At 52.6% G+C, this 27,090-nt stretch overlaps 1 protein-coding gene across 2 annotated transcripts in view; it reads left to right on the forward strand.

Annotated features, from left to right (window-relative positions):
• The first annotated feature begins 1,976 nt into the window (after positions 1 to 1,976).
• GPT2 (glutamic--pyruvic transaminase 2) overlaps positions 1,977 to 27,090 on the forward strand; it is a 47,413-nt gene continuing 22,299 nt past the window's right edge. The window contains exons 1-5 of one of the 2 annotated variants that reach the window (XM_055366732.1): positions 1,977 to 2,129; positions 2,487 to 2,751; positions 15,719 to 15,808; positions 18,774 to 18,882; positions 24,965 to 25,098. In XM_055366732.1, coding sequence (XP_055222707.1) covers positions 2,509 to 2,751; positions 15,719 to 15,808; positions 18,774 to 18,882; positions 24,965 to 25,098 — 576 coding nt within the window. In that variant the 5' untranslated portion in view covers positions 1,977 to 2,129; positions 2,487 to 2,508. The other variant, XM_004057602.5, reaches the window with a different exon arrangement.

Consider the following 27,090-nt stretch of genomic DNA (forward strand, 5'->3'; position numbering starts at 1 on the left):
AAATTTTTCAAAGGCTCTGTGCATTGTAACAGCAAGCTCGAATTTCCAAACCCAGCGAGCTACACAAGACTGGTCCCTGCATGCATGGGCTGTAGCACTGGGTTAGAAATCACAATTCCTGCTCTCCTTTTAGCTGTACTACCTGAACAAGTCACCTAACCTCTCTGAGCCTCATCTATAAAGTGGGAATAATACTGCCTGTGCTTTTGGGTAAGAAAGTGCTTTGCAAATTGTACAGTGGTTCACAAGAAATCAGTGAAGCTTTTTTCCTCATGCAATCTCAGAGAGACAGGTTGGCAGAGGGCATATTAGGCACTCGACTTGTTTTTCACAGTGATGACGTAGGAGCACACATAAGAAGGCTGTGTGCTTGTTGTTCTCAGTTGTGGAAATAGATTTGTGATCACCTCTCTAAGCCCCTCCTCCCCTGTCCCTACTGATCAGAGACAGAGATAACAGAAGAGCGTAGTACACTGACCCGTGGGTGGACAGCAAGGGACCGCATGGACATCACATGCAAGTCAAGGTCAAGCGTGTTTTGGAGGTGGAGGGTTATGTTTGTGTCTCAACTGGGCAGTTGATGACGGCGACACTGAAGGAGGAGCTAAGCTCACTGGGGAAGACTTTTACCTGGAAACTGAATACCTGGCCATCAAGACCTAGTGTAGACAAAGGTGCAGGGGTGGAACCAGTACATGAGAGCCCAAATAACTTTCCAGCGCCTTTGGTGGACCAAGCCAGTTTGCAGACATAGGAATACTCAAAGATATCTTCGGTTTCTGTTCTCCCCACCTCCCTTCCTCTTTTATTGGCAACCAATGTATTTAATCACAGTATGAGGTAGGTGTTACCCTGACTTTACGCATGGGGAAACTAGGCTTTACGAAGACGAGGTAGTACAAACTCAGTTAAGCAGTGCACGGCTGTATGCAACTGTGGATATTCCGACTCAGGTCTACCTTCTCCCCTACACTGCTGCCCCAACTTTCATAAACCTAATGTGAGTGTGTGTGTGTCGGGATGTGGGAGCTCTGGGCTGTTTTTCTGGTTGAAAACACCCAGACTCACAGAATTTCCAAGGGGAAGGACCTTAGAGGGTATTTAACTCATTTTGCACATGGAGAATCTGGGACCTAGACGGGATTTTGTAGATTCTGTATTTGTATTTTTGATTTTGTAGATTTTGGTGTCTCCATTAGACTCCGAGTCTTCCAGAACTCCCTTTGCGCCACCCTACGCCACCTCCTAGTCTTGCCCTGCTCTTGCTCTGGGCAAGCCAGGGAGCCTTTCGCCAGCAGACACCGTTACCAAACATAATAGCCCCCTTGTGCTGGGCATTCATTCTTCAACAAATATTTACTGAGTGGCTCCTCTGTGGCGGGAACTGTTAGAGGTGCTGCGAATGCCATGAACAAGAAAGACACTGCCCCTGCCCCTCTGGAGCTCGCACGGTTAGTCGGGGGAGGTAAACCATAAGCCAGTAAAAAGTAACCGAAGATAATTTCAGATGGTAGGCAGAAAATAAAACGGAAGTGATGGAGGTCGGGGGTCAGATGGAGTGGTCGGGAAAACCTGACCGCTTGGCAGATGGTCCTTGAAGTCTCACAACAACCCTCAGAGGCCGTGGGCAGATCCCCGTTTTGCTGAGAAGGAAGCTGGCGTTCGGGAGTCAGGGCGGCGTGGCCAAGTCCCAGACTCCTCACCCGCCTTCCTGCCAGCTCTGGTGGGCAGCCGCAGGCACCGTGTGGCCTTGGATGATGAAACTCGGGGCGATGACTGCACCATCCAGCAGCCTGCGTCCTCGCAGGTGCGGGCAGTGAGGGCGGTAGGGGGGCGGACGCGCCACTGGGGACAGGCTGCCAACAGCTCTAGCTTCGCAGACGCGACACAGAGCACGGCCCCTGCCCCGCCCCCCCAGGCTCTCCAGCCCCTCAACTGGGACAAAGAGCCCGCCCAGCCCCGGACACGTTCGGACGAACGTTCCCGCCTACTGTCCGGTCCCGGTCCGGCCCGGCGCGGGGCGCTGTGGGACTTGTAGTTCGCGTCGCTCTCCGCAGCCGCTCCGGAGCAGCCAGGAGAACTACAGGGCCCAGGAGGCAGCGCACAGGCCCGGGGCGGCCCCGACGGTGGTGGGTGTGCGAGCGCAGGGGCCGGGCGGCGCGGGCGCCGGGAGCGGGGATGCGGCTGTGGGCGCCGGGGCTGGGTAGCTGCTCCAGGCGCGCAAGCTAACCGAGTGCGGCGAGGGCCTACCAGGGGCGACAGGCACGTTGCATGCATGCCTTCGGCGCAGCCTTTGCGAAAGCCGGCTGGGTGTGCGTTGGTGCTTCAGCGGCGCCGTGGAGGGTCCGGGTCGCCGGGGGATGGGCACCAGCGCCGAAGCCAGGCTGACACCGCTCGCTGAAAGAGCCCTTGGCTGGGCTTGTGGGGGAGTGCTGCACGCCTGGGCAGTGCGCGACGTGTTTGTTCTCTTTCTCTTTTTGTGCCAGGGTTTCCCTCCGCAAGCGCGCGATGCAGCGGGCGGCGGCGCTGGTCCGGCGGGGCTGTGGTCCCCGGACCCCCAGCTCCTGGGGCCGCAGCCAGAGCAGCGCGGCCGCCGAGGCCTCGGCGGTGCTCAAGGTGCGGCCCGAGCGCAGCCGGCGCGAGCGCATCCTCACGCTGGAGTCCATGAACCCGCAGGTGAAGGCGGTGGAGTACGCCGTGCGGGGACCCATCGTGCTCAAGGCCGGCGAGATCGAGCTCGAGCTGCAGCGGGTGAGCGCGCGCTGGGCCCCGGGGAGGCTGGGGCCGCTGAGCAAGGGAAAAACCGCAGCAGCCCCAGCTGGGGTCCTTCCCACGACGTCCACCCCCATGGCCAGCTCCTCAGTCAGCCAAACCTGGCTAAAACGAGAGAATGCCCCCTCCCGCCCGTTCACTTACTGGTGCCCAGCACCCGGCACTCAGGCCTTGCAATACGGTTCACTTGTTGAATTGAATTCGTCAATTGTTGAGCGGGCCGTGCTGCCAGGCACCGCACGTTGTGTCTGCCCTACCCTCGTGGAACCAAGGTCCAGTGGAGGGAGGAACATAAGCGAATGAAGAAAGAAGCAATAGAGTCTCAGTGATAAGTTCTTGGAAGAAAGTAAAACGGAAGAGGATTGGGATGGGGGCGGTGGGAGGGAAACCATTTTAGGTAGGAAGGGAGACGGGGTTGGGGGGGCTCTGCGGAAACTTGGGTCTGTTCCCTAGTCTCTTTCTCCGTGTCTTTGGCCTTTAGGGTCTTTGCCAATCCTGATTCCCGGAAGAGAGTCGGCAGAATTCCTTCCTTTAGGCCCCTCTGGAGCCTTGGCCGACCAGCCACTTCTGTGGTCTGGGGACAGTCACCGAGGTGGGGAACCAGAGAGTTGGGCCTGTCAGGCTTTGGTAAGGGGGCCCTGGGACTTTCTTCATCTTGGTGGTCGGCCGGCTGGCTAGGATCTTGGCTTGAGTTTATAGCTTCATGTAAGATGAGCCCACAGCCAGGAAGGATTTCTGCCTCCCCACAACCAGGATGTCTGGGGTGGGTGATAGAGGGGTCCCTAGGACCTAGGAGAGAGTTATAGCCTGGGTGGAATTCAGGAGGCAGAGCCAGGAGGGGTTATCTTAAAAAGTAAATACTCCTAAGATTTGTAAGAAGCTAATAATCACCTAGCTGCTTGCTAGAGAGAGTCTGACTGAGAATAGAAGTGGGAAGGAGGGTTCCTTGATCTTGCCCTCACCCAGGTCACTAGTGTCCCATGAATGCATGGCAGTAAGCTTCAGGGGGATCATGACACTTGGTCCCATTCCAGTGGGGACTTGGGGGTTTTAATGAGCTCCTGGGCCTCCTGAGACCTTGTTGAGACACTCAGTTCTGCTGACTCGAAACAGTGAGCTGGACAAGTCAGAGTCCAGTCTCCTGCGGACTCCTTGCAGGGCTAAGTTTAAAGCTGTCGGGAGGAGGCTGGCTTTGTTTCTGTGCCTCCCTGACCCAGAGGTGGGCCGGGCAGAGAACACGGGCTGTTGATGTCTGGCAGGCTGGAGCTGGCCCTCCTTGACGCAACAGCCTCCCTGCTAAAACACAGCTGGGATTAACGCGTTCCTGGTTTATCACGTTACAGCTGATTTCTCTGGTTCCTGAGCTGGCAGGGGTTCCAGGAATTACCTCTGCCTTTTGCTAAATAGCAACTCCTGTGCTGGCTCCATGAGGCTTGAGGATGATGAGGACAGAAGGGCACTGTCTTTGCCTTGAGGAATCTGACTGCCACGTTGTTCTCTGAGCCTGAGTCCCCTTCCCCCGATTCTTTAAGAATGTGTTGGGATTTTTTAGCAGGCAGAATATGTGAGAGCCTTCCAAGTGGGAGCAGTGCTGTGAGCAACCACAGGAGGTTGGGGAGTTCTGGGCATTTGGGGAAGGGGGCTGGTGCTGTAGTGGAACACTAACAGAGGGATGTGGGAGGTGAATGAGACAGAAAAGGTGGACTGGAGTCTTGTGTGCTGGGATTAGGACGTCATGGTGCGTTTTGGCTGGAGGTGGGAACCAGGAAGGGTTTCCAGCAGGGGTGTGTATTGATGATTGCAGGTGGGCAAATTTCTTGGTCCCTGGGCCAGGGACATCTCTGATTTCTGAGACAGAAGCTCCACACCCCCATATCCTACTCCTGAGTTAGTTGAGTTTTTTTGGCCACCTACATTCTGTGGTAGTTTCATTCAAGCGCATCCCTTCTCATTCTCTTCTCACTGTGAGTCTCAGTTCCCCGGCTGTGGGTGCTGGCCAGACCAGCTTAGATAGCCTCATTGAAACCCTTCCTTCTTGGGAGACAGCCTTGCTTCCCCTTGCCAGCTTAAACAGTGCCCTTCTTGCGAGAGCCACATTTCCCCAGTCCTTTCTTTTTATTTCTGGCTTGCCTTCTCCTTGTGCAGCTTTGGTTTTTCTGCTTCTGTTTTGAACTGTCGTGATCAAAACTGGTTGGTTAGAGGCCGGCCATGGTGGCTCACGCCTGTAATCCCAGCGCTTTGGGAAGCCAAAGTGGGTGGATCACCTGAGGTCAGGAGTTCGAGACCAGCCTGGCCAACATGGGGAAACCCTGTCTCTACTAAAAGCACAAAAATTAGCCGGGCATGGTGGTACACGCTTGTAACCCCAGCTACTCGGCAGGCTGAGGCAGGAGAATCGCTTGAACCCGGAAGGTGGAGGTGGCAGTGAGCCGAGATGCACTCCAGCCTCGGCAACAGAGCTCAGAGCGAGACTCCGTCTCAAAAAACAAACAAAAACTGATTGGTTAGAGATGGGATGGGCTAGGATTTGTAGGGAGTAGGGTGACTTGGGGTGAATCCTGGGCCTCAGGTTCCCTAGAGTATAAACAGATGTGGCCTGGCTGGGCCTGGCTGGGCCAGGGTTCCCCCTGCCCTCAGTTTTATACCTCCTTGTCCATTCAAAACTGTCCTTGGGGACTCAGGGTGACTCTTGGTGGTACCAAGGCCTTCATGCTGTCTATGGAATTCTTTCACCAGGTGTTCTGCAAACAATGTGGGCCGTTTGGCTGGACATGTGGCTCTGGTGTTTGACTTTGGGTGGCTGGCCAAGCTGAGTCCCTATCCTTTTTGCTTCTCTGGTAGTGGAGCCTGAAGGAGGCGGGGAGGTGGGCTAAGGGCTGTGAAAGGGGCCATTCTCCTGCAGCCCCAGCTCTGTGCTCTTAGAGGGGCCCTGCTTCTCCCTGACAGCAGCTCCAAAGGGGAGAACCTATCTTAGCTTTTCAGATCCTGGTGTTCACTGCGAGCAGCACTTAAAAATAAGCTGCAATTAAAAGGAGTTTTGAAAAGATCTGACAGTTCTTCCTCAACCTACTTTTTCCCTTGCTTTATTGGGGGATGGGGGTTGGGGATTGGTACAAGTGGAGACAGGAATGGCTTTGCTTCTAGTTGTAAGGCAACAGTCAGGGCAGACTTTCAGAACTGAGGGGAAGACTGACAATTACTGGTTACATCAGTGTGTGTTGCATCCAAACAAAGGTAAAAGCAGAGGGTGCTAAGGCACGTGGCTATAGTTAGCTAAGAACTAAGATTGGAAACCCTGTGTGTGCCAAGCACATGTGGTGAATCTCACTCGTTGTTTTCTGTGGCATTTAGATGCTACTTTATTTATTTATTGAGACTGCGTCTAATTCTGTCACCCAGGCTGGAGTGCAGTGATGCGATCTCATCTCTCTGCAACCTCCGCTCCCGGGTTGAAGCGATCCTCCTTCCTCAGCCTCCCGAGTAGCTGGGATTACAGGTGCCCGCCGCCATACCCAGCTAAATTTTTTGTATTTTTAGTAGAGATTGGGTTTCACTGTGTTGGCCAGGCTGGTCTTGAACTCCTGACTTTGTGATCTGTCCGCCTCAGCCTCCCAAAGTGCTGGGATTACAAGCGTGAGCCACCGTGCCCGGCCAGATGCTACTTTATTTTTTTAAAGACAGGGTCTCGCTCTATTGCCTAGGCTGGAATGCAGTGGCACAGTCATGACTCACTGCAGCCTTGAACTCCTGGGCTCAAGCCATCCTCCTACCTCAGTCTCCTGAGCAGCTTGGACTACAGGTGTACACCACCATGCCCGGCTAATTTTTAAATTTTTTATAGAGACCAGGTCTTCTTATGTTGCCCAGGGTGGTCTCAAACTTCTGGCTTCAAGTAATCCTCCCACCTTGGCCTCCCAAAGTGCTGGGTGGGTAGGTATGAGCCACCACACCCAGCTACTTTTTCCTTTGTAATTATTATTAAATAATAATACTAATTGTTAATTATAGCTGTTCAGCCAAACAGCCCATACTGTTTGCAGAGCACCTGGTGAAAGGATTCCATAGCTCTGTCACCCAGGCAGGAGTGCAGTGGCGCAATCTCAGCTCACTGCAGCCTCAACTTCCTGGGCTCAAGCGATCCTTACACCTCAGCCTCTTGAGTAGCTGGGACCACAAGGCGTATGCCACCACGTCTGGCTAATTTTTGCATTTTTTTGTAGAGACAGGGTTTGCCATGTTGCCCAGGCTGTTAATTTTTTTTTTTTTTTTTTTTTTTTTTTTAAAGAGACAGGGCCTTGTTCTTTCTCCTAGGCTGGAGTGCAGTGGTGCAGTTATAGCTCACTGTGGCCTCAAATTCCTGGGCTCAAGTGATCCTCCTGCCTCAGCCTCTTCAGAAGCTAGGACTACAGGTGTGTGCCACCATGCTGGCTAATTTCCTTTTTTGTAGAGATGGGATCTCGCTTATGTTGTCCAGGCTGGTCTCAGACTGCTAGCCTTGGGTGATCCTCCCACCTCAGCCTCCCAAAGCGCCAGGATTACCTGTGTGAGCCACTGTGCTTGGCCTAGATGCTACTTTAAAATTTGTAGTGTAGGCTTCCAATAGGATGAACCCTCCGCCTACCCAGCCTGCCCAAGTCAGTCACCACACGTATGCTGGGCTCTGCCTTTGTGTGCTATGGGCCTTAGACAAGTCATTCAGCCTTGGTTTACTCTTCTGCAAAATGTGACCAGTTTATTTCTCTGAAAGACTAGTTTGAGATATTAATGATAATGCTTTCAACAGCTGTGAAGCTAATTAGACCTGCCAAGTCTTCCTTCTCAAGCTAATGAGAGTGGTCTGGGGATAAGAAGTGCTGAAGGTCGCTTGTCTTTCCCACTTCCTGAGGCTCTGGGTCTGGGAAGTGTTCTGTAGGGCTTGCTCTTTCCTCCTGGGCCTCTGCCTTGCTGTCTTGAGCAACTCGCACTATCCTGTTTGGAGTTTATTCAGCTTTCACCCCTGCTTCTGCCTTGGAATCTGGGCTTCTATAGTTGACCACCCCACGGATGCCCAGAGTTCAGGGGCCTACACCCTGTCTTCCCTGCCTCAGTGATCTGGCAGCTCAGCCCTGGAGGCTCTTGCCTGCACTCTCAGTCACAGACGTGTGTAGCTGCAGCTCCGGTTTCTTCTGGTTTCACTTGTCTTTCTGTTTTGGGACCAGATCTTGTGCTGAGCCTCAGCTGTGAAATGGAGCTGTTTTCTGGGACTGTGGGGTCTAGTTGGTGTTTGTCTTTGGGGCCTCTTGCTGGAGCTTTCTGCCCGCCCTAGCCCCAGTCAGTGAGTGCCCTTTTTGGGATCAGGAGCCCGGGAGCATTTTCACATTGTGCTCCTAGGTCTGGGGCCTGCGGGTCCTCTCTCCCACACCCTGCCATTCTCCTTCCCTGCACCCCCTTCTTATTCTTCACCAGCCTGGGCTCAGGAGGGCGGCGGTCTCATCTGTGCTGCTCATGGCTGTCACTGGGGCATGGGTGACCAGTATTTGTTGAATTGGAGGAAAGTTCCCTGCCATCCTTTCTGCCCACAGGCCATGTGAAGTGACCAGAGCCATCCCTTGCATAAGGAAACAGCCTTGTGCCTGTTTTTTTCTCCCCATTTTTATTGAGGGGGAGACAAATATAATTGACAAAGAAAAATTGTATATATTCAAGGGACACAGTGTGGTGGTTTAACATTTATATACATTCTATATGTAATATGACATGGAAATGATTACCACAGTCAATTATTAATACTCCATCCTTTACCACACATAGTCACCATCTGTGAGTGTGCGCCTGAGACACTTAAGTCCTGTTCTCAGCAAATTTCAAGTAAAAAATACAGGTTTTTTGTTTTGGCTTTTTTTGTTGTTGTTTGTTTTGTTTTCGAGATGGAGTTTCGCTCTTGTTGCCCAGGCTGGAGTGCAATGGTGTGATCTCGGCTCACCCCAACCTCTGCTTCCCGGGTTCAAGCAATTCTCCTGCCTCAGCCTCCCGAGTAGCTGGGATTACAGGCATGCGCCACCACACCCAGCTAATTTTGTATTTTTAGTAGAGATGGGGTTTCTCCGTGTTGGTCAGGCGGGTCTCGACCTCCCAACCTCAGGTGATCCACCCGCTGTGGCCTCCTAAAGTGCTGGGATTACAGGCATGAGCCACTGTGCATGGCCGAAAAATACAGTATTATTAATTATAGTCACCATGCTGTACATTAGATCCCCATAACTTATTCATATTTTTTAAAATTACTATTTTTTTGAGATGGAGTCTCGCTCTGTTGCCCAGGCTAGAGTGCAATGGTGCAATCTTGGCTCACTGCAACCTCCGTCTCCCGGGTTCAGGTGATTCTCTTGCCTCAGCTTCCTGAGTAGCTGGGATTACAGGCACCTGCCACCACACCAGGCTAATTTTTTTTTTTGAGATGGAGTTTCGCTCTTGTTGCCCAGGCTGGAGTGTAGTGGCGCAATCTCAGCTCACTGCAATCTCCGCCTCCTGACTTCAAGGGATTCCCCTGCCTCAGCCTCCCGAGTAGTTGGGATGACAGGCACACACCACCATGCCTGGCTAATATCTCCTGACCTTGTGATCCGCCTGTCTCGGCCTCCCAAAGTGCTGGGATTACAGGCGTGAGCCACCGCGCCCGGACAGTAGATGTATTATTTATGAGGTACATGAGATATTTTGGTACAGGCATGTAGTGTGTAATAATCACATCAGGGTAAATGAGGTATCCATCCCCTCCAGCATTTGTCCTTGTCTTACAAACAATCCAATTATATATACTCTTTTAGCTTTTTTTTCAATGTACAATTATTATTGACTATAGTCACCCTGTTGTGGTGTCAAATACTAGATAATTCCTTCTACTTTTTGGTACCCATTAACCATCCCCACTTCTCCCCACCCACCCCACTGCCCTTCCCAGACTCTGGGAACCATCCTTCTATGCTCCATCTTCACGAGTTCAGTTTTTAAAATTTTTTAGCTCCCACAAATAAGTTACAACTTGCAAAATGTGTCATCTTACAACTGAAAGTTTGTACCCTTTGACCAACATTGCCGCATACGCACTCCCCCAACCCCGCTGCTGGCAGCTATCACCTCTGCTTTTATTAGTTCAACTTTTTTTTTTTTTTTGAGACGGAGTCTCGCTCTGTCACCCAGCCTGGAGTGCAGTGGCGCGATCTCCGCTCACTGCAAGCTCCGCCTCCCGGGTTCACGCCATTCTCCTGCCTCAGCCTCCCGAGTAGCTGGGACCACAGGCGCCCGCCACCACGCCCAGCTAATTTTTTTTTGTATTTTTAGTAGAGGCGGGGTTTCACCATGTTAGCCAGGATGGTCTCGATCTCCTGACCTCGTGATCCGCCTGCCTCGGCCTCCCAAAGTGCTGGGATTACAGGCGTGAGCCACCGCGCCCGGCCTATTAGTTCAACTTCTTTAGACTAGTTTAACTTTTTTAGATTCCACATATGAGTGAGATCATACAGTGTTTGTCTTTCTGTGTCTGGCTTTTTTCACTTCACATAGTGTCCTCCAGGTTCATCCATATTTTTGCAAATGGCTGGATTTTCTTATTTTTTAAATGGCTGAATAATAGTCCATTGTGTATATGTACCATATCTTTATCCATTCATCTACTGATGGACACTTAGGTTGGTTCCATATCTTGGCTCTTAGGAATAGTGCTGCAGTGAACAAGGGAGTGCGGACATCTCTTCAAGACAATGATTTCATTTCCTTCAGATCTCTACCCAGCAGTGAGATTGCTGGATCCTAGGGTAGTTCTGTTTTTAGTTTTTCAAGGAACCTCCATACTGTTTTCCATAATGGTTATACCAATTTACATTCCCACCAGTGGTGTGCAGGGTTCCCTTTCCCCACACCCTCACCAACACTGATCTTTGAACTTTTTATAATAACCATGCTAACAAGTATGAGATGATATCTCATTGTGGCTTTGAATTGTGTTTGATTAGATGTTTTGCATCTTTTTCATGTATCTGTTGACCATTTGTGTGTCTTTTGTGGAAAGACTCTTCACATCCTTTGTTCATTTTTACATCAGGTTTAATCAGTTTTTTTTCTTGAGTTGTATGAATTCCTTATTTGCATATATTTGATATTTGGATATAAGGATCCCATTATCAGATATTTTGTTTACAAATACAGTTGTCTCTCAGTATCCAAGGAGGCCCTCCCTCGGATACCTAAATCCAAGGATGCTCATATAAATGGCGTAGTATTTGCATATGACCTATGCACATCCTCCCGTATAATTAAATCATCTTTACAGCCTCTATAGATTACATATAATACGTAGTACATATTGTGTAAATAATGGTTCAACTCTATTGTTTAGGGAACAATGACAAGAAAAGTCTGTATGTGTTTAGTACAGGTGCAGGGTTTTTCCTGAATTTTTTTTTTTTTTTTTTTTTGAGACGGAGTCTTGCTCTGTCACCCAGGCTGGAGTGCAGTGGCGCAATCTCGGCTCACTGCAGGCTCCGCCTCCCGGGTTCACACCATTCTCCTACCTCAGCCTCCCAAATAGCTGGGACTACAGGCGCGTGCCACCACGCCTGGCAAATTTTTTTGTATTTTTAGTAGAGACGGGGTTTCACTGTGTTAGCCAGGATGGTCTCGGTCTGCTGACCTCGTGATCTACCCGCCTCAGCCTCCCGAAGTGCTGGGAATACAGGCTTGAATCACCGTGCCCGGCCCTTTCCTGAATATTTTTGATCCACGGTTGGTTGAGTCCCCAGATGCTGGAGCCACGGATGCGGAGGCCGACGGTGTTCCCTTCCGTGGGCCGCCTTTTTGTTGATTGTTTCCTTTGCTGTGCCTTGTTAGAATATCCATCCGCCTCTGACCCTCGTGCTGGTGCGAGGCCTGTGGGTTGGGGAGGACAGTTATTCTCCCTGCTAACACCCTATGAAATATGCCGTCCCTAGAGCTGGGGGGTTGGTACCCTCCCCTGATCCCTGCTTGAGCCAAAGTGGCGGGAGGGGAGCCCTCCCTGGGAAGGACCTTCCGTGCATCTGTGCCGCACAGGGGAGGTGGCTCTGGGAGGGATATGTGCAGGTGGATTCGAAGGTGGCTCTAGAATGCCGTGAGAGGAATCAGGATGCTGCGGCTCCTTAGTCCCTCTGAGCTGGCAGGGCCCTGAGGGCAGGGCAGGGGCGAGGTTCCCATGGGTGCTGTGCCTGTGGGCTCTGGACCAGTCACTCTGGGAGTCTACCCCAGGGCTCTTGGTATTTCCCGTCCCATGTAGACCTTGAGTTCCCGGATGCAGGAGTGTGCTCAGAACAGTTTCTTCTGCATGGTGGCCCTTGGCTGGGTGGGCTGGTTTCTTCATCCATTCAGGGTAGCCAGTGTCCTGACCCCCAGCTCATCCATCATAGCAAAGTGTCCGGGATCTGCAGGCACCAAGACCCAAGAATGGAGGTGCTGTGTTCCCAGGCTTCGCGGCAGCGGCCCTGCGTTGGTCGAGCAGTGCGGGGGAGGGCACGGGAAAGGAACATTCAGGGCTCTGTTCCAGGCGTTATTCTCTCCCTGTGTTGGGCTGGCCCAGGGCCCACAGCTGTGTGTTGGTTCCTGGGCCTCACAACTGTGACAGATTTACTCCCTGTGAAGAACGGGCTGTATCCACACCCCAGAAATCACCCAGGTTCAGCGAGCTAGGCCTGGGGTCTGCAACAATTCAGTCAGGCTGAGCAAGGACCCCATGCCAGGAGCCCAGGCCAGTGCCAAGCAGTGGATCGGGCCCGTCCCTTTGCACACAGAGGCTTGGGTACTGCCCACACCCTCAACCTTTTGGGATCCTGGCTGTGGGATGAGCATGGGGGCTGCACACCCCTGCAGCCAGAGCCTCTCCAGAGTGCCTGTACCCCCATGCAGTGGGCAGTGCTGCCCTGGCTCTCCAGACACAGTGGCTGCGTCTGGATGCCACTGGGAATCTTTTTTTTTTTTTTTTTTGAGACGGAGTCTCGCTCTGTCGCCCAGGCTGGAGTGCAGTGGCGCAATCTCGGCTCACTGCAAGCTCCGCATCCCAGCTTCATGCCATTCTCCTGCCTCAGCCTCCCGAGTAGCTGGGACTAGAGGCGCCCGCCCCCACGCCTGGCTAATTTTTTGTATTTTTAGTAGAGACGGGGTTTCACTGTGTTAGCCAGGATGGTCTCGATCTGCTGACCTCGTGATCCGCTCGCCTCAGCCTCCCAAAGTGCTGGGATTACAGGCATGAGCCACCGCACCTGGCCGCCACTGAGAATCCTTATCCATGTTGGCCAGACACTGAAGAACTCAGCAGATGGGCCACAAGGGGCTTAGAGGACCCCCTTCCCTGAGAAACATAGCTTGTAGGACTTACGCCCTGTTTATGATGGTCCAGAGCCACTTCCGGGGCATCTTCTTCAGTCCCGCATGCCTCCTCGCTTAGGGCTTAGGGGTGGCACACTAGGGCCAGGAAAACATGTTTAGCTGCTGCTTTTGTCTCTCAAGCCCGCTGGTTTGTTGTTGTTTTTAGGAGACAGGGTCAGGCCAGGCGAGGTGGCTCACACTTGTAATCACAGCACTTTGGGAGGCTGAGGTGGGCCGATCATTTGTGCTCAGGAGTTCAAGACCAGCCTGGGAAACATGATGAAATCCCATCTCCATTAAAAATACAAAAATTAGCCGGGTGTGGTGACACTTATCTGTAGTCCCAGCCACTTGGGAGGCTGAGGCGTGAGAAATGCTTGAACCCGGGAGGTGGAGGTTGCAGTGAACCGAGATCACACCATTGCACTCCAGCCTGGGTGACAGAGGGAAACCCTGTCTCAAAAAAAAAAAGAAAAGGGTCTCACTCTGATGCCCAGGCTGGAGAGTAGTGACATAATCATAGCTCACTGCAACCTTGAACTCCTGGGCTCAAGTGTGATACTCCCACTTCAGCCTCCCCAGTTGCTGGGGCTACAGGCATGTGCCACCATGCCTGGCTAATTTTAATTTTTTGTAGACACAAGGTCTTGGGCAACTTGAAAGTGTTGCCCAGGCTGTTGAACTCTTGGCCTCAAGGGATCCTCCTGCCTTGGCCTCCCAAAGTGCTGGAATTACAGGTGTGAGCCACCACGTCCAGCCACTGGTTTTTACTTAAGGTATACATTACTGATTTTGAAAAGGCCATGTCTTCTAAAGTTGCTTTTATTCACACATTGCATGAAAAGGAGAAAAGACAAGTGTCACAAGCACAGAGTTATATCTGTAAAATTTGTATTTGGGGTACCTTTGGGGAAGGGGCAGCTGGAGACAGGACAAAAGCCAGGCCCTCCCACCCGGGCTGTGGCCACCACCTTGCTGAGCCCGTTTTTCCTCCCACTGTGACCCTGGTGACCTTGTTCCTGGGCCGGCTTTTGTAAGATGATATTTGTACTCTGCTAAGGGCTTTCACATTGTTTGTTTCAGGTAATCCTTTCAGCTGCCCCGGGAAGTCCTTGAACCTGTTGTTGACTGCATTTCTCCCAGTGGCTGATTGGGTTTATCAGGGAAATGTGCAGGATTCCCACGTTTCCAGGTCCCTGTAATTCTCTATGTCAAGCTCTGCTTTCGCCTTTGCAGCAGCCATGGTGTCCTTCTGTCACCTCCCCAGTGATGTCACAAGGGTCTTGGGCTTCTCTCTGTGATCTCTCTTCTGTGCTACACACATTGCTTAGGCAGTGGCCTCAATTTGCTCTTCAGTCAGTCTTTTTAATCCCTGATGCTTTTTTTTTTTTTAATGTGAAAATCAGCCCAGATTTTTCATTCTGCAAAGAATGGGTTGCAAGAAAATGACCCTGAGGATTCCCTGCTGATCCATGTCTTCCGATGGGGAGGGTGTCCTCAGTGTCCCTGGCTAGTCATTTAGACCATTGCGGTAGAGCTGCGCCTGGGGCAGGATGCAGAGGAGTCTGGGACCCTGTGTGCCTGACATTTGGCATGTTCTGCTGCTGACCCCTGCCTCCCTCCCACACATCTGGCCCGGAGCTGCCTTTTAGACTTCCCTGTGTGGTGGCAGTCAGGCAGCGGAGTAGCAGCTGTTCGGGATGCTTGGGCAGCCAGAAAAGCTCTTCCAGCCCTTCTGGAAAGTGGGAGGCAGAGGAGGAGCATAGTGGTTAAGAAGAGTGACCTTGGAATCCGTCTTCCTGTACTTATATTCATTCCCATCACTTATATTAATCAGTTATGTGGCTGGGCACAGTGGTTCACCCCTGTAACCCCAACACTTTGGGAGGCCAAGGCGGAGGATCGCCTGAGCCCAGAAGGTCGGGGATGCAGTGAACCATGATCACACCACTGCACTTCAGCCTGAGTGATAGAGTGAGACCCTGTCTCTACAAAATAGTAACAATAAGTAATAAATAAAATTATGCTGGTCGGGCGCAACGGCTCACGCCTGTAATCCTAGCACTTTGGGAGGCTGGGGTGGGTGGATCATATGAGTTGGAGACCAGCCTGGCCAACACGTTGAAATCCTGTCTCTACTAAATAGAAAAATTAGCCGGGCGTGGTGGTGCACGTCTGTAATCCCAGCTACTCGGGAGGCTGAGGCACGAGAATCGCTTGAACCCAGGAGGTAGAGGTTGCAGTGAGCTGAGATGGCACTACTGTACTCCATCTTGGGCAAGAGAGCAAGCCTCTGTCTCAAAAAAATAAAATTATGTGACCTTGAGGAAGTTTCTACCCTTTAAGAGCCTTGATTTCCTCATCTGTCAAATGGGATTAATACTAGTTCTTCCTCATGGGGTGGCTGTGAAGGTTAAATGAGACCAGGCATGTCAAAGGCCTGGCACCAAGTCAGATACTTGGTAAGGCTCAAAATAGGGCTGTTTATTAATATCCTGCGGGAACCTTGCCTGGCCTCTGGAATCCAGGGTTTAAGAGTTTCTAAGTAACCACCTGTTGCTTTCTCTCTGCCCAGGGTATCAAAAAGCCATTCACAGAGGTCATCCGAGCCAACATCGGGGACGCCCAGGCTATGGGGCAGCAGCCAATCACCTTCCTCCGGCAGGTGAGCCGCCCCCAGGAGCAGAGGCTGCAGGAGGGCAGGGCCCTGGGCTTGGCGGGCCGTCATAGGGGCCGTCCTCTGCCCCCTCGATGTCCAGGCCCTCCCAGACTGATACCCTCTGGCTGTCTCCCTTAGCCTCCTTCCTGCCTTTCTGAGGTTGTTGAAAATTCCCAGACCTGTTTTGGGGTTGCTGTGGTGTAGGAGCCTCCCAGGGAGACTCTTCCACAAGGCGGGGTCCTGGGAGCTGAGTTAGGAACTTGGTGGGCAAAGGCAGTGGTGGGGTAGGCGGCAGCCCAGGGGACAGGGAAAGGCTGGCTGGGCTGGGAGGAGGCGTCGGGGGGCAGCAGGAGGTGTCATGGTGGGGGCAGGATGTGGCTTCCCACTTGAGACCCTCCTGGGTGTGAGTGTGGGCTCTGCTGCGTACCAGTTGGGTGGCTTTGGGCAGGTGGAAGTTGGCAGAGCGCCGCCTCGGGAGATTGCCGGGCCTTGGTGAGGTGATGAGTGCAGAGGCCTCCTGGGGCCCAGCACAGGAGCTCCAGATTGGGGACGGCCACTGTGAGCCGCTGCACCCCTGGCTGCCTCTGCAGTGACCCAGCTCCCTCCTCAGGCTCCAGGAGAAGGCGGCTTCCATGTTTCAGTCTGAGCACTAACCTCGAGAGTGCTGCCTGGGCCGGGATTGTGGGATTATGGGATTGGTGGGCTGGAGGCGGTGGGGTGGGAGATGCCCCAGGGCAGAACAGAGGTGGGAGACCCAGTGTGTGACAGCTTTTTCTAGAAGGACTGAGGCCTGTTTTGTTTTATTTAGGTTTTGTTTTTGTTTTTGTTTTGTCGCCCAGGTTGCAGTACAATGGTATGCTCTTGGCTCACAGCAACCTCCACCTCCTGGGTTCAAGCAGCTTTCCTGCCTCAGCCTCCTGAGTAGCTGGGATTACAGGCATGCACCACCACGCCTGGCTAATTTTTGTATTTTTGGTAGAGATGGGGTTTCTCCATGTTGGCCAGGCTGGTTTCAAACTCCTAACTTCAAATGATCCGCCTGCCTCGGCCTCCCAAAGTGCTGTGATTACAGGCGTGAGCCACCATACCTGGCCTGTTTTATTTATATTTATATACATATATATATATATACACACACACGTATGTATATACACACACATATATATACACACACATATATATGTGTATATATACACACATATATGTACACATACATATGTGTATATATATACACATATATATGTGTATATATATATACATATATATGTGTATATATATACACACACACACACATATATATATATATATATATATATATATATTTTTTTTTTTTTTTTTAGAGACAGAGTCTTTCTCTGTTGCCCAGGCTGGAGTGCGATTGTCATGATCACTGCTCTCTGTAACCTCAAACTCCTGGGCTGAAGCAATCCTCCTGCCTCAGCCTCCTGAGTATCTGGGACTACAGGTGTATGCCACCACACCCAGCTAATTTTTAAAATTTTTGGTAGAGACAGGGTCTTGCTGTGTTGCCCAGGCTGGTCTCGAATTCCTGGACCCAAGTAATCCTTTCCTGCCTCAACCTCCTGAGCCACACTGGGATTGAGGCCCATTTTGGATCAAAATGCAGTGCTGTGTGTGGTTAAGGTTCATGGGCTAGGGCCATCAGGGAGGTTGAGCCCCAAGAACCCCAGTTCCCTGTTCCCTGCCTTGTTCTCTGGGGCAGAGCACTGGGGAGGGGCTGGGAGGGCTCAGCTCACAGCCCCTGAGGGAGTTGTCACAGGGCAGTGAGGGAGAGGAGCTGAGGCTGGCCCTGGTCTGAGGGGAGCTCACTGGGCCTCCCTCCCATGGCCACTGCTGCTGACCCTTGGAGCAGGCCAGCAGCCCTGGATGTTAGAGTCCCCATGCTGGGCCCAGGAAGGGGAAATGAATCAGACCACACAGAGTGGCTCTGCCATGGAAATGAGGTGGGAGGAGGCCAGAGGGCCCTGACTTCCCTGGAGCGTGAGCTTTGAAGGGGAGGGCCAAGTGAGAGTGGCCTCTCAGGAGAGGTCCCCTCATGGGCCTGGGTTTAAGTTGTGGCAGGCTTCAGAACAGGCCTTACTCAGCCTTATTTGCTGGAGACGTGTTCCCAGGTCCAGCCCTGCCACTGTGCATGGCATGCCCAGCCTCTCCAGCCTGGTGCCAGCTGCCTCCAGCCTTCACACATCTCCTCTGACCTGCACAGGTGCCCCTGGGAGGTGGGCAGGCCAGCTCAGTGCCCATTGTGCAGATGAAGAGAAGCTGGGCTCCATGAAGCCAGGCGCTCACTGAAGTCACCCCACTGGTGTCAGAGCCACAAGTCCTGACCCCCTCAGTGCACCTGGCTTGGCTCCTCAGTGCCAGCCTCAACTTGCCGGGCGAGATGGGGTTACCAGCACTTTTGTACACATTTGCTTGCTTAATCCTCTTAATTTGTGGGGTTGGGGTGATGTTCTCTGTTACAGAGAAGAGAAAGCTGGTTCAGTTTTCATCTAGGGAGGAAAGGGGGTGATGAGGAATGCAGGGGGAGGGGGCCTAGGGCGTTGAGGGAGCTCAGGCTGGGAGTAGGGGGTTCTGCAGCCATGCTCCACCCAGCTGGGCATCACCTGCCGCCTGCTCTGCAAACCCCTGATTGTGCCTTGGGTGTGTGAGCCCACTGTCCCTAGCGGAAGAGCTTGGGCCAGGGGCGAAGTAGCAGCCTCATTCTGATCGTTGGCTCCTCTTCCAGCAGCCCAGGTCATAGTGCATCCCAACTCTCAACTTCTCCCCTTCTGCTGCAGAGAGCTCAGCGTCTTCCCCTCCCACTCCCAAGCTCCCACAGGCTGAGTCCTCGCAGAGAGGCTTGCGTCAGCCCCATCCCTGGGAGCTGTCATCCTCCCAGTGGCCTCTGTGCTCCTCCTGGAGCTCTAGGAGTGGGGGTGCTGGGAGCTCAGCCTGTGTCTTGTTCCCCCAGGTGATGGCACTATGCACCTACCCAAACCTGCTGGACAGCCCCAGCTTCCCAGAAGATGCTAAGAAACGTGCCCGGCGGATCCTGCAGGCTTGTGGCGGGAACAGCCTGGGTGAGGCCCTAACTTGCCAGGCCCCTAGGCGTGAAATGAATGAGTGTTCCCAGGCGGCCCCAGCCTCAAGCAGAGGGTCCTGCATGCGAATGGGTGTGTGAACGTGTGTGGGTGGCTGACAGCACACAGAGTAAACAAAAAATAGCGTCCTCTTCCCACTCACACCTTGCTGGCCTCGTTTATTAAGCAGGCGGTGCTGGTGCCACCTTTAGGTGCAAGTGCCTGCATCATGCCGGGTGTGGGTGCTCCTCCTCGGAGCCAGCCTCATTGGACAGCAGCTGAGCCTGCCTTCGTCACAGCAGGTTTCACCCAGCAGCTGGAGGCCAGGTAGAAACGCAGTGCCCAGTTTCGTTCAGCATCCTTGCCTCTCTGTGGCCTCCAGCTCTGAACATGTCTCTGCACTGTCTTGGAGATGGCAGCCAGTTGCTGGGGAAGGGAAGCACCTTGGGACCCCTCTGGCCCCTTTCTGTGGCTTTCTTCAGTCTGATGGTGCCAGTACCCCCTGGTACTTCATGGCGTTCCCCTCAAGCCGGCCCTCACTCATCCTTTCAGGGACCCATGCCCCAATGTCTGCATCCTGACGTGGCACCAGGCTCCACAGAGTGGACCTGGAACTTGGCCCCTGTAGATGTGAAGATGATTCTCTCCCTCCCCTGCGGTGATGGAGTTCCAGCCTCTGGGCCTCCAGCTTTTTGTTCTGTCATTTTCTTTCCTCTGTTTATTTCTGCTGGTTCCTTCATGCAGCACCCACGCTGGGAATCCGGCTTCCTTCGCCCTGAGGAAAACTGCTGTTGTTCTTAGAGTCTTCCTAGGATATGAGCCCTGATGTTCCCGAAAGTGGAGCTGAGGGTGGGGACAGATTCCAGTGGCTTGCTCAGCAGGGGAGTGGCCCCCCTTGTTGTCTCCATCTCCCGCCACCCCTGCCAACTTTTTCTGCTCCGTCCCTTATTGACGGCCCTGTGCTTACCCTCCTGGCTGTGGCCCCCCTGCCCTCCCTCTGAGTCTGGACACTGTCTCTCTCAGGAGGGGGCCAGCTGCCCCTTGCTTTCCCACCTGCCAGCCTGGATGGGGTGTGGGCTGGGGCCTTGTGTGCCAAGACCTAAACCACAGGCTGGCAGAAAGCAGCCCTGCAGCCCAGAGGCCCGGCTTCCGGGCTCCTTTCCCCCCTGCACCCTCTGCCTGGCCCCAAGGGCAAAGGTGTTTCCCAAAGACCCCATGGCCATGGGCCTAAAACTCCTGGAAGCCCCCAACTGAGAGGCAGGGGGAGGGGAATGTGCCTTTTGTGTGTCTGATGCGAGTGTCTGGGGACCGGGTACGGATTTTTATTCCGCATGCTAAGCCTCATCAACAGGTTTTTGCAACTTCGTGTGAGCCAGAGCTGGGGTAGTGGGGCTGAGAGACTGTCTCCCTGTGAGTTCCCTCGTGGGGTATTAGAGCAAAAGACCAGTTGGCCCTCATGGTTTTTGGGACCCACCCTGAGCCCTGTTCCAGGACCTCATAAACACAGGTGAGGTAGGAGTCCTTGGAGTCTCTCTCATCCTTCAGCCAGGAAGTACTTTGTACCCACCTCCTGGGCTTGCAAGGAAGGTTCATGTGTGCTAAAGCCCCTTGTTAGCTGTAGACAAGCCCTGCCCATTCCAGGGGGCAGGACAGTGTGGTCCTTCGCATGACAGGGACATAGTGGTGTCACTCTCTGTCACCTACGCTCTGGGCAGCCTGAGCACTTTTCTGCCCACAGGAGTAAAAAGAAATGGAGCATGTCACTATGCTCCATGGCCACCCTGACCCACAGGGAGATTATTAAATATGTATACAAAGTCTTGAAGCTCATCCAGAGATTTTATTTATTTATTTTTTTGAAACAGAGTGTCACTCTGTTGCCCAGGCTGGAAGTGCGGTGGCACGATCTTGGTTCACTGCAACCTCTGCCTCCCGGGTTCAAGCGATTCTTCTGCCTCAGCCTCCTGAGTAGCTGGTACTACAGGCACGCGCCACCACGCCTGGGTAATTTTTGTATTTTTAGTAGAGATGAGATTTCACCATATTGGCCAGGCTGGTCTTGAACTCCTAACCTCATGATCTGCCCACCTTAGCCTCCCAAAGTGCTGGGATTACAGGCGTGAGCCACCGCACCTGGCCACTCAGGATGTGTTTTTATCATACCCTTTAAAATTATTTCTTGGGCCGGGCATGGTGGCTCACACCTGTAATCCCAGTACTTTGGGAGGCCAAGGCAGGTTGATCACCTGAGGTCAGGAGTTAGAGATCAGCCTGGCCAACTTGGCGAAACCCTGTCTCTACTAAAAATACAAAAATTAGCTAGGCATTATGGCGGGTGCCTGTAATCCCAGCTACTTGGGAGACTGAGGCAGGAGAATTGCTTGAACCCAGGAGGTGGAGGTTGCAGTGAGCTGAGATCATGCCATTGCACTCCAGCCTGGGTGATGAGAGTGAAACTCTGTCCCCTCCAAAAGAAAAAAAAAATTATTATTTCTTAGCAGGGCTTCATGTTTTTATTTTTGTTTTTCTTTTTTTCCTTTTTAAGAGATAGGGTCTTGCCCTGTCACCCAGGCTGGAGTGCAGTGGTACAATCATAGCTCACTGTAACCTTGACCTCGTGGGCTCAAGCAATCTTCCTGTATCAGCCTCCCAAGTAGCTGGGACTACAGGCACACACCACCACACTCAGCCAACTTTTATATTTTTTGTAGACATAGGGTCTCACTGTTGTCCAGGCTACTCTTGAACTCCTGGGCTCAAGCAATCATCCTGCCTCAGCCTCCAGAGTAGTTGGGATTACAGGCATATGCCACCACACCCAGCAACTTCATTTATGTTCTGTTTGACGAGCAATTTGGTTCTCAGGTTTGTCCTGGATCTTAATGGGGTTGAGGTAAAACCTAGCACCTGCCTGGGGTGGGGCAGGAGCTGTGTGCCCTTGTCCAGCCCCTCCCTGAGCACGTACCAGGCTGTGTTCTAGACACCAAAGACACTGGTGAGCAAGGTGGGTGGAGCTTCTGTGCTCACAAAGCTATCAGATTTGGGAGAAACAAACATGAAAAAGAATATATACGAATGTGTAATCACTAGTTCTCATGAGATCTCGGAGAGAGCTGCAGGATTATAACGAGGGGCTCTAATGGAGAGGAAGAGCTTAAGGGGAAACGTGGCATTCACGCTCATGGGGAGGATGAGTAAGAACCTGCAAATGCATGCCGGACCAGCGAACAGTGTGTGCAAAGGCCCTAAAGTTGGGACCTCCATGTGACTGAATGAAGGGGCCCTAGGGCAGTGGTGTTCGATGAGGTGGGAGTTTGGCAGTGGGTCCTCAGCGGGGTGTAGTGGAGCGCAGCCCGCAGTGGGCAAGGTGCTCCGAGAGAAATGCACAGAAGAAACGGGTAACAGCCCCTGCCCTGGAGGAACCAAGAGTCAAGAGTCAGCATGGGGAGGGCAGGGCTGCTTCTGTACAAAATAACTGGAGGGGCCAGCACAGTGGCTTACACCTGTAATCCTAGCACTTTGGGAGGCTGAGGTGGGAGAATTGCTTGAGCCCAGGAGTTCAAGGCTGCAGTGAGCTATGATCGTGCCGCTGCACACCAGCCTGAGCAACAAAGTGAGACCCTGTCTCTTAAATAAACTAATAAATAATAAAGTAACTGGAGAAATTATAGGCTGAGAGATTGGCTGGAGGTGGAGCAGAATCTTTAGGGCAGGCCTCCTGGAGACAGACTAGAAATGAGCCTAGAAGGATCAGTGTGGTTTGGAGCATAACGTGAGATCTGAAGAAAAAGAAACCCAGGAGCCTCCTTGGAAGGGTAGAAAGTCTGTGACCCACAGAAGTAACATTCAGAGAAGCAGAGGGCTTGCTAATGGGTGAAGGCCTGGGTGTTCAGGGAAGTGGATGCTCTTAGAGGCAGGAAGAATGGGAGGCCTTGAGGAGGAGAAGGTGGGGCATTGAAAAGGGGTGAAGGGAAGCAAGGAGTCCTAGAAGGTCTCTCTTACAGAGGCTCAGAAATAGCAACTAAATCACCTGTTGGGGGAGGTCTCTAACACCAGCATCTGCACCTACCCTTTTTTAAACTTACAAAATACTCCAAATGTATTAGAATACTCAAAATAACGTGACAGAAGCCCATGCCCACCACCCAGAGTGACACAAGTTAACGTTTGCCAGTTGGCACCTTAGAGTGTTGGTCTGGCTGCTCCTTTTACAGCTGTGCAGAGCCCAATGCTGCGCAGAGAGGCTGAGGCAGAGCTGGGGGATTCCAGTTCAGGGTTTTTTTTTGTTTTTTTTTTTTAAAGACCGTCTCAATCTGTCGCCCAGGCTGGAGTACAGTGGCACAATCTTGGCTCACTGCAACCTCCACCTCCCGGGTTCAAGTGATTCTCCTTCCTCAGTCTCCTGAGTAGCTGGGATTACAGGCACCTGCCACCACACCTGGCTGATTTTTTTTAGAGATGGGGTTTCACCATGTTGACCAGGCTGGTCTCGAACTCCTGACCTCAGGTGATCTGCCTGCCTCAACCTCCCAAAGTGCTGGGAGTAGAGGCGTGAACCACTGCGCCCGACCCCAGTTCAGAGCATTTGACTGTGTTCCTCCTCGATGCCAGGCCTGAACTGATGCATGCTGAGGCCCCAGAGGAGAATCTGCTACTTCCAGTTGCCATCCTGCCTCCTGGGGGTGGTTTTTGCAGTAACCACAGAAGGAATAGTCTGGTTTTCTTTAAATGCGGTGTAAAATTCAAAAGATCTAAAATAATATACAATGAAACATCTGCCTTCCACGTCTGACCCCCAGCCCCCATGCACTTCCACAGGGAATTCACCTCACCAGTTTGAGTCTTCTTCCAGAGAGATCTTGCACCTGTACAAATACATCTTTTCATTTTATTTTCAAAAACCTAAATAGTGGCCTGACATTTAAAAAAATCTTTTTTATGGAGGTAAAAATGTTAACGTAAGCTGGAATACCTTTCACACATGCACACATCAATGTCTCCCCACCAGGCTCTGGATACGGAGCTGCCAACCCCCTGTACACTCTCTCGTGGGTCTTTCTAGTCAATACCCCCACCCCAGAGCAGTTAACCACTGCTCAGCTTCCGGGACCATTCGTTAGTTTTACCTGTTTTTGAACTTAGTATAAATGGCTTTCAACCCTAAATGGCAGCGGGAGGGTATGTTCACATGGGACTGGGGGCTGGAGGACGCCTTGCAGTCCCAGGGATCTGTGGTTGATGCTGGTCAGAGCCCTGGGTGCCTGGGGCTGGCCAGTGGTGCTAATGTGGGGTTTTTGTTTTTATTTTTATTTATTTTTTTGAGACAGGGTTTCACTCCAGGCTGGAGTGCAGTGGTGTCATCATAGCTTACTGCAGCCTCTACCTCCTGAGCTCAAGCGATCCTCCCAGCTCAGCCTCCAAGTAGCTGGGACTATAGGCGCATGCCACCACACCTGGCTGATTTTGTATTTTTTGTAGAGCTGAGGTTTCACTACATTGACCAGGCTTGTCTCAAACTCCTGGGCTCAAGTCATCCTCCTGCCTGGCCTCCCAAAATGCTGGGATTACTGTGCCCAGCCCAGGGGGTGCTATTTTGGAGCCTAAGTGTTGGCCCACTCTCTCAAGTCCTATGGAACCATGTGTAGGCAACCATGGTAAAGGCATGGGAATCCCAGCTCTAGTGACTGACATTGTCACAGATCACATATAAATCCGAGGAGGGTGGGTGGAACAGTTGTGGACACAATTTGACTGAGTAGAAGCCAGGGCCTAGAATAATGTGTAATGCATAGTAGGTACTCAGTCAGTACTGGGTGAGTGAGTGGATGAGTGGATGGATGTGTGGGTGGATGAGTAGATGGGTGGATGGATAGAGGGGTGGGTGGATGGATAGAGGGGTGGGTGGATGAAGCCAAGACAGGTGGTTAAGCAGTTTGCCACAGTTCCAAAGCAATGGGAGTTGGGCCCCACCCGAGACCCTCACCCCAAACAGGCATCCCTCTAATTATATGGATATTCATTATATTGACCCTGTGGAGCCAGACATCCTGCCTCTGTTACTGTCTTGCCTGCTGTCTTACAGGGTCCTACAGTGCTAGCCAGGGTGTCAACTGCATCCGTGAAGACGTGGCTGCCTACATCACCAGGAGGGATGGCGGTGTGCCTGCGGACCCCGACAACATCTACCTGACCACGGGAGCTAGTGACGGCATTTCTGTACGTGTGAGGGTGGCTCGTTGTTATCCAGTGTTTACCCACATGAAGAGCAGCCTTGCCTGTTAGGGCCCAGCATTGGAATTGGCTAGCAGGGAGTCAGGCTAGCAGGGAGGGTGGCAGCACGGGTGGCCACCCTCTGGTCCTCCTGCCCTGGCAGCCTGCAGTCTTTGCCTCTTTTAGTCTTCATGAGCCTAGACGCTACTGCAGCCTCGATTTCTGTCCGGAGTGCACACCAGCAGGTCCAGCTGCAGAGAAGCCGGGGGACACCCGAGGGTAGCCACTGGCCTTTCTGTGGTTCTGCACGTACTGGTGTTCCTCCTGTGCCAGATGCTGGGGAGACAATGGGAAACCAAACACATCATTTGGCCTCTGCCTACACAGGCAGAGCAGACCAGCTGATACCACAAAAATAAATGCACATCACAAGCTTTTAGTTTCTCTTCTGCAGTAGAGAAGGACAGGGTGTTATGGGAAGGAGCAGTGGGAACTCCGACCTGGTCGAGCGGGGGCGGGAAGTCTCCAAGGAAGGCCGAGTAGACACCGACCTGAGGGACACACAGGAGTGAACTGGGAGAGGGGGTGTGCTCTGAGCTGAAGGTCACTGTGTGCAGAGGCCAAAAGCTGGCAGGAGTCTGAGTGCTGGAAACTGGAGATGCTGGGGGATGAGTGCACAGCAAGGGTCGGAGTTACCAGGCGTGGGCTGGCAAGGCAGCTGGCACCAGTACAGGGCCTTAGAGGCCATGCTGAGGATTTGGGTCATTGTGCTAAGAACAACAGGGAGCCACTGAAGGGTTTGAAGGAGAAGGAGGTGGAGCAGTTAGATTTCTGTTCCTAAGTTTAAATTTTGGCTGGGAGGGGCACAGGAGGCAAAAGGAGGTGTCTCGGGCTGGGGTCAGCTACCGATGGGGTCGGGGAGGGCTGGGGTCAGTGGTTACTTGCAGTCTGGAGTGCAGTGGAGTTACTTGCGGTGGAGTCTACAGTCCTGGGCTTGGGGGACTGGTGGAGCCTGCAGTCCTGGGTTTGGGGGACCGGTGGAGGTTTCAGTCCTGGGTTTGGGGGACCGGTGGAGGTTTCAGTCCTGGGTTTGGGAGACCGGTGGAGCCTGCAGTCGTGGGCTTGGGAGACCGGTGGAGCCTGCAGTCCTGGGCTTGGGAGACCGGTGGAGCCTGCAGTCCTGTGTTTGGGGGACTGGTGGAGCCTGCAGTCCTGGGCTTGGGGAAGTGGTGGAGCCTACAGTCCTGGGGGGGACTGGTGGAGCCTACAGTCCCGGGGGGGGACTGGTGGAGCCTGCAGTCCTGTGTTTGGGGGACTGGTGGAACCTGCAGTCCTGAGCTTGGGAGACTGATGGAGCCTGCAGTCCTGGGCTTGGGGGACTGGTGAGTCTGCAGTCCTGGGGTGGGGGACTGGTTGCCTGCCTGTCCCTTTCTGCACACGCCTCCCAGGGCCTGGAATGGTGCTGGGTGCTGTCAACTCATCTATTCTCAGGGAGCCATGTGCTGTCTGAACCCTTCCTTTAATGGGGCTTTGTTTCCTGACCTGTAAGGCTCTTGTTTGTTGAGTGCTTTTTTCCTTTCCCAAAGCCTTTCTTACACATTAAGCTCTTATTGGAGCCCATGGGAAATGGAGGCCCGGAGACATTAAGTGGTCTACCTGCCTAGAGTCAGTTCTTGTGACATTTGGGACTCTAACATTGGAGCTCCAGCTACCAATCACATCATCTTCCATTGCCTTCTGCTGTCAAGGCCTCTCTTGAATCCCAGAAATGCCCAGTGTGGGAAGAGTTCCTGGAGGAGGGAAGGGGGCGTGTCCACAAGATTCAGCGGAAAGAATCAAGTCATTGTACTTTAAAATCTCGTGGTATTTTTGTAGCAAGGAACTGAGTCTGAAAAAGGACCTATGCCCGTGTTTAAGGTGGAGACTCTCCCTGCAGAGGGTTTTGGCTAATTAATTCAATGAATTACTGGCACATCCACCAATACCCCAAAGGAATCC

The sequence above is a fragment of the Gorilla gorilla genome, chromosome 18 (genome assembly GCF_029281585.2).
Source record: "Gorilla gorilla gorilla isolate KB3781 chromosome 18, NHGRI_mGorGor1-v2.1_pri, whole genome shotgun sequence".
Taxonomy (NCBI): domain Eukaryota; kingdom Metazoa; phylum Chordata; class Mammalia; order Primates; family Hominidae; genus Gorilla; species Gorilla gorilla.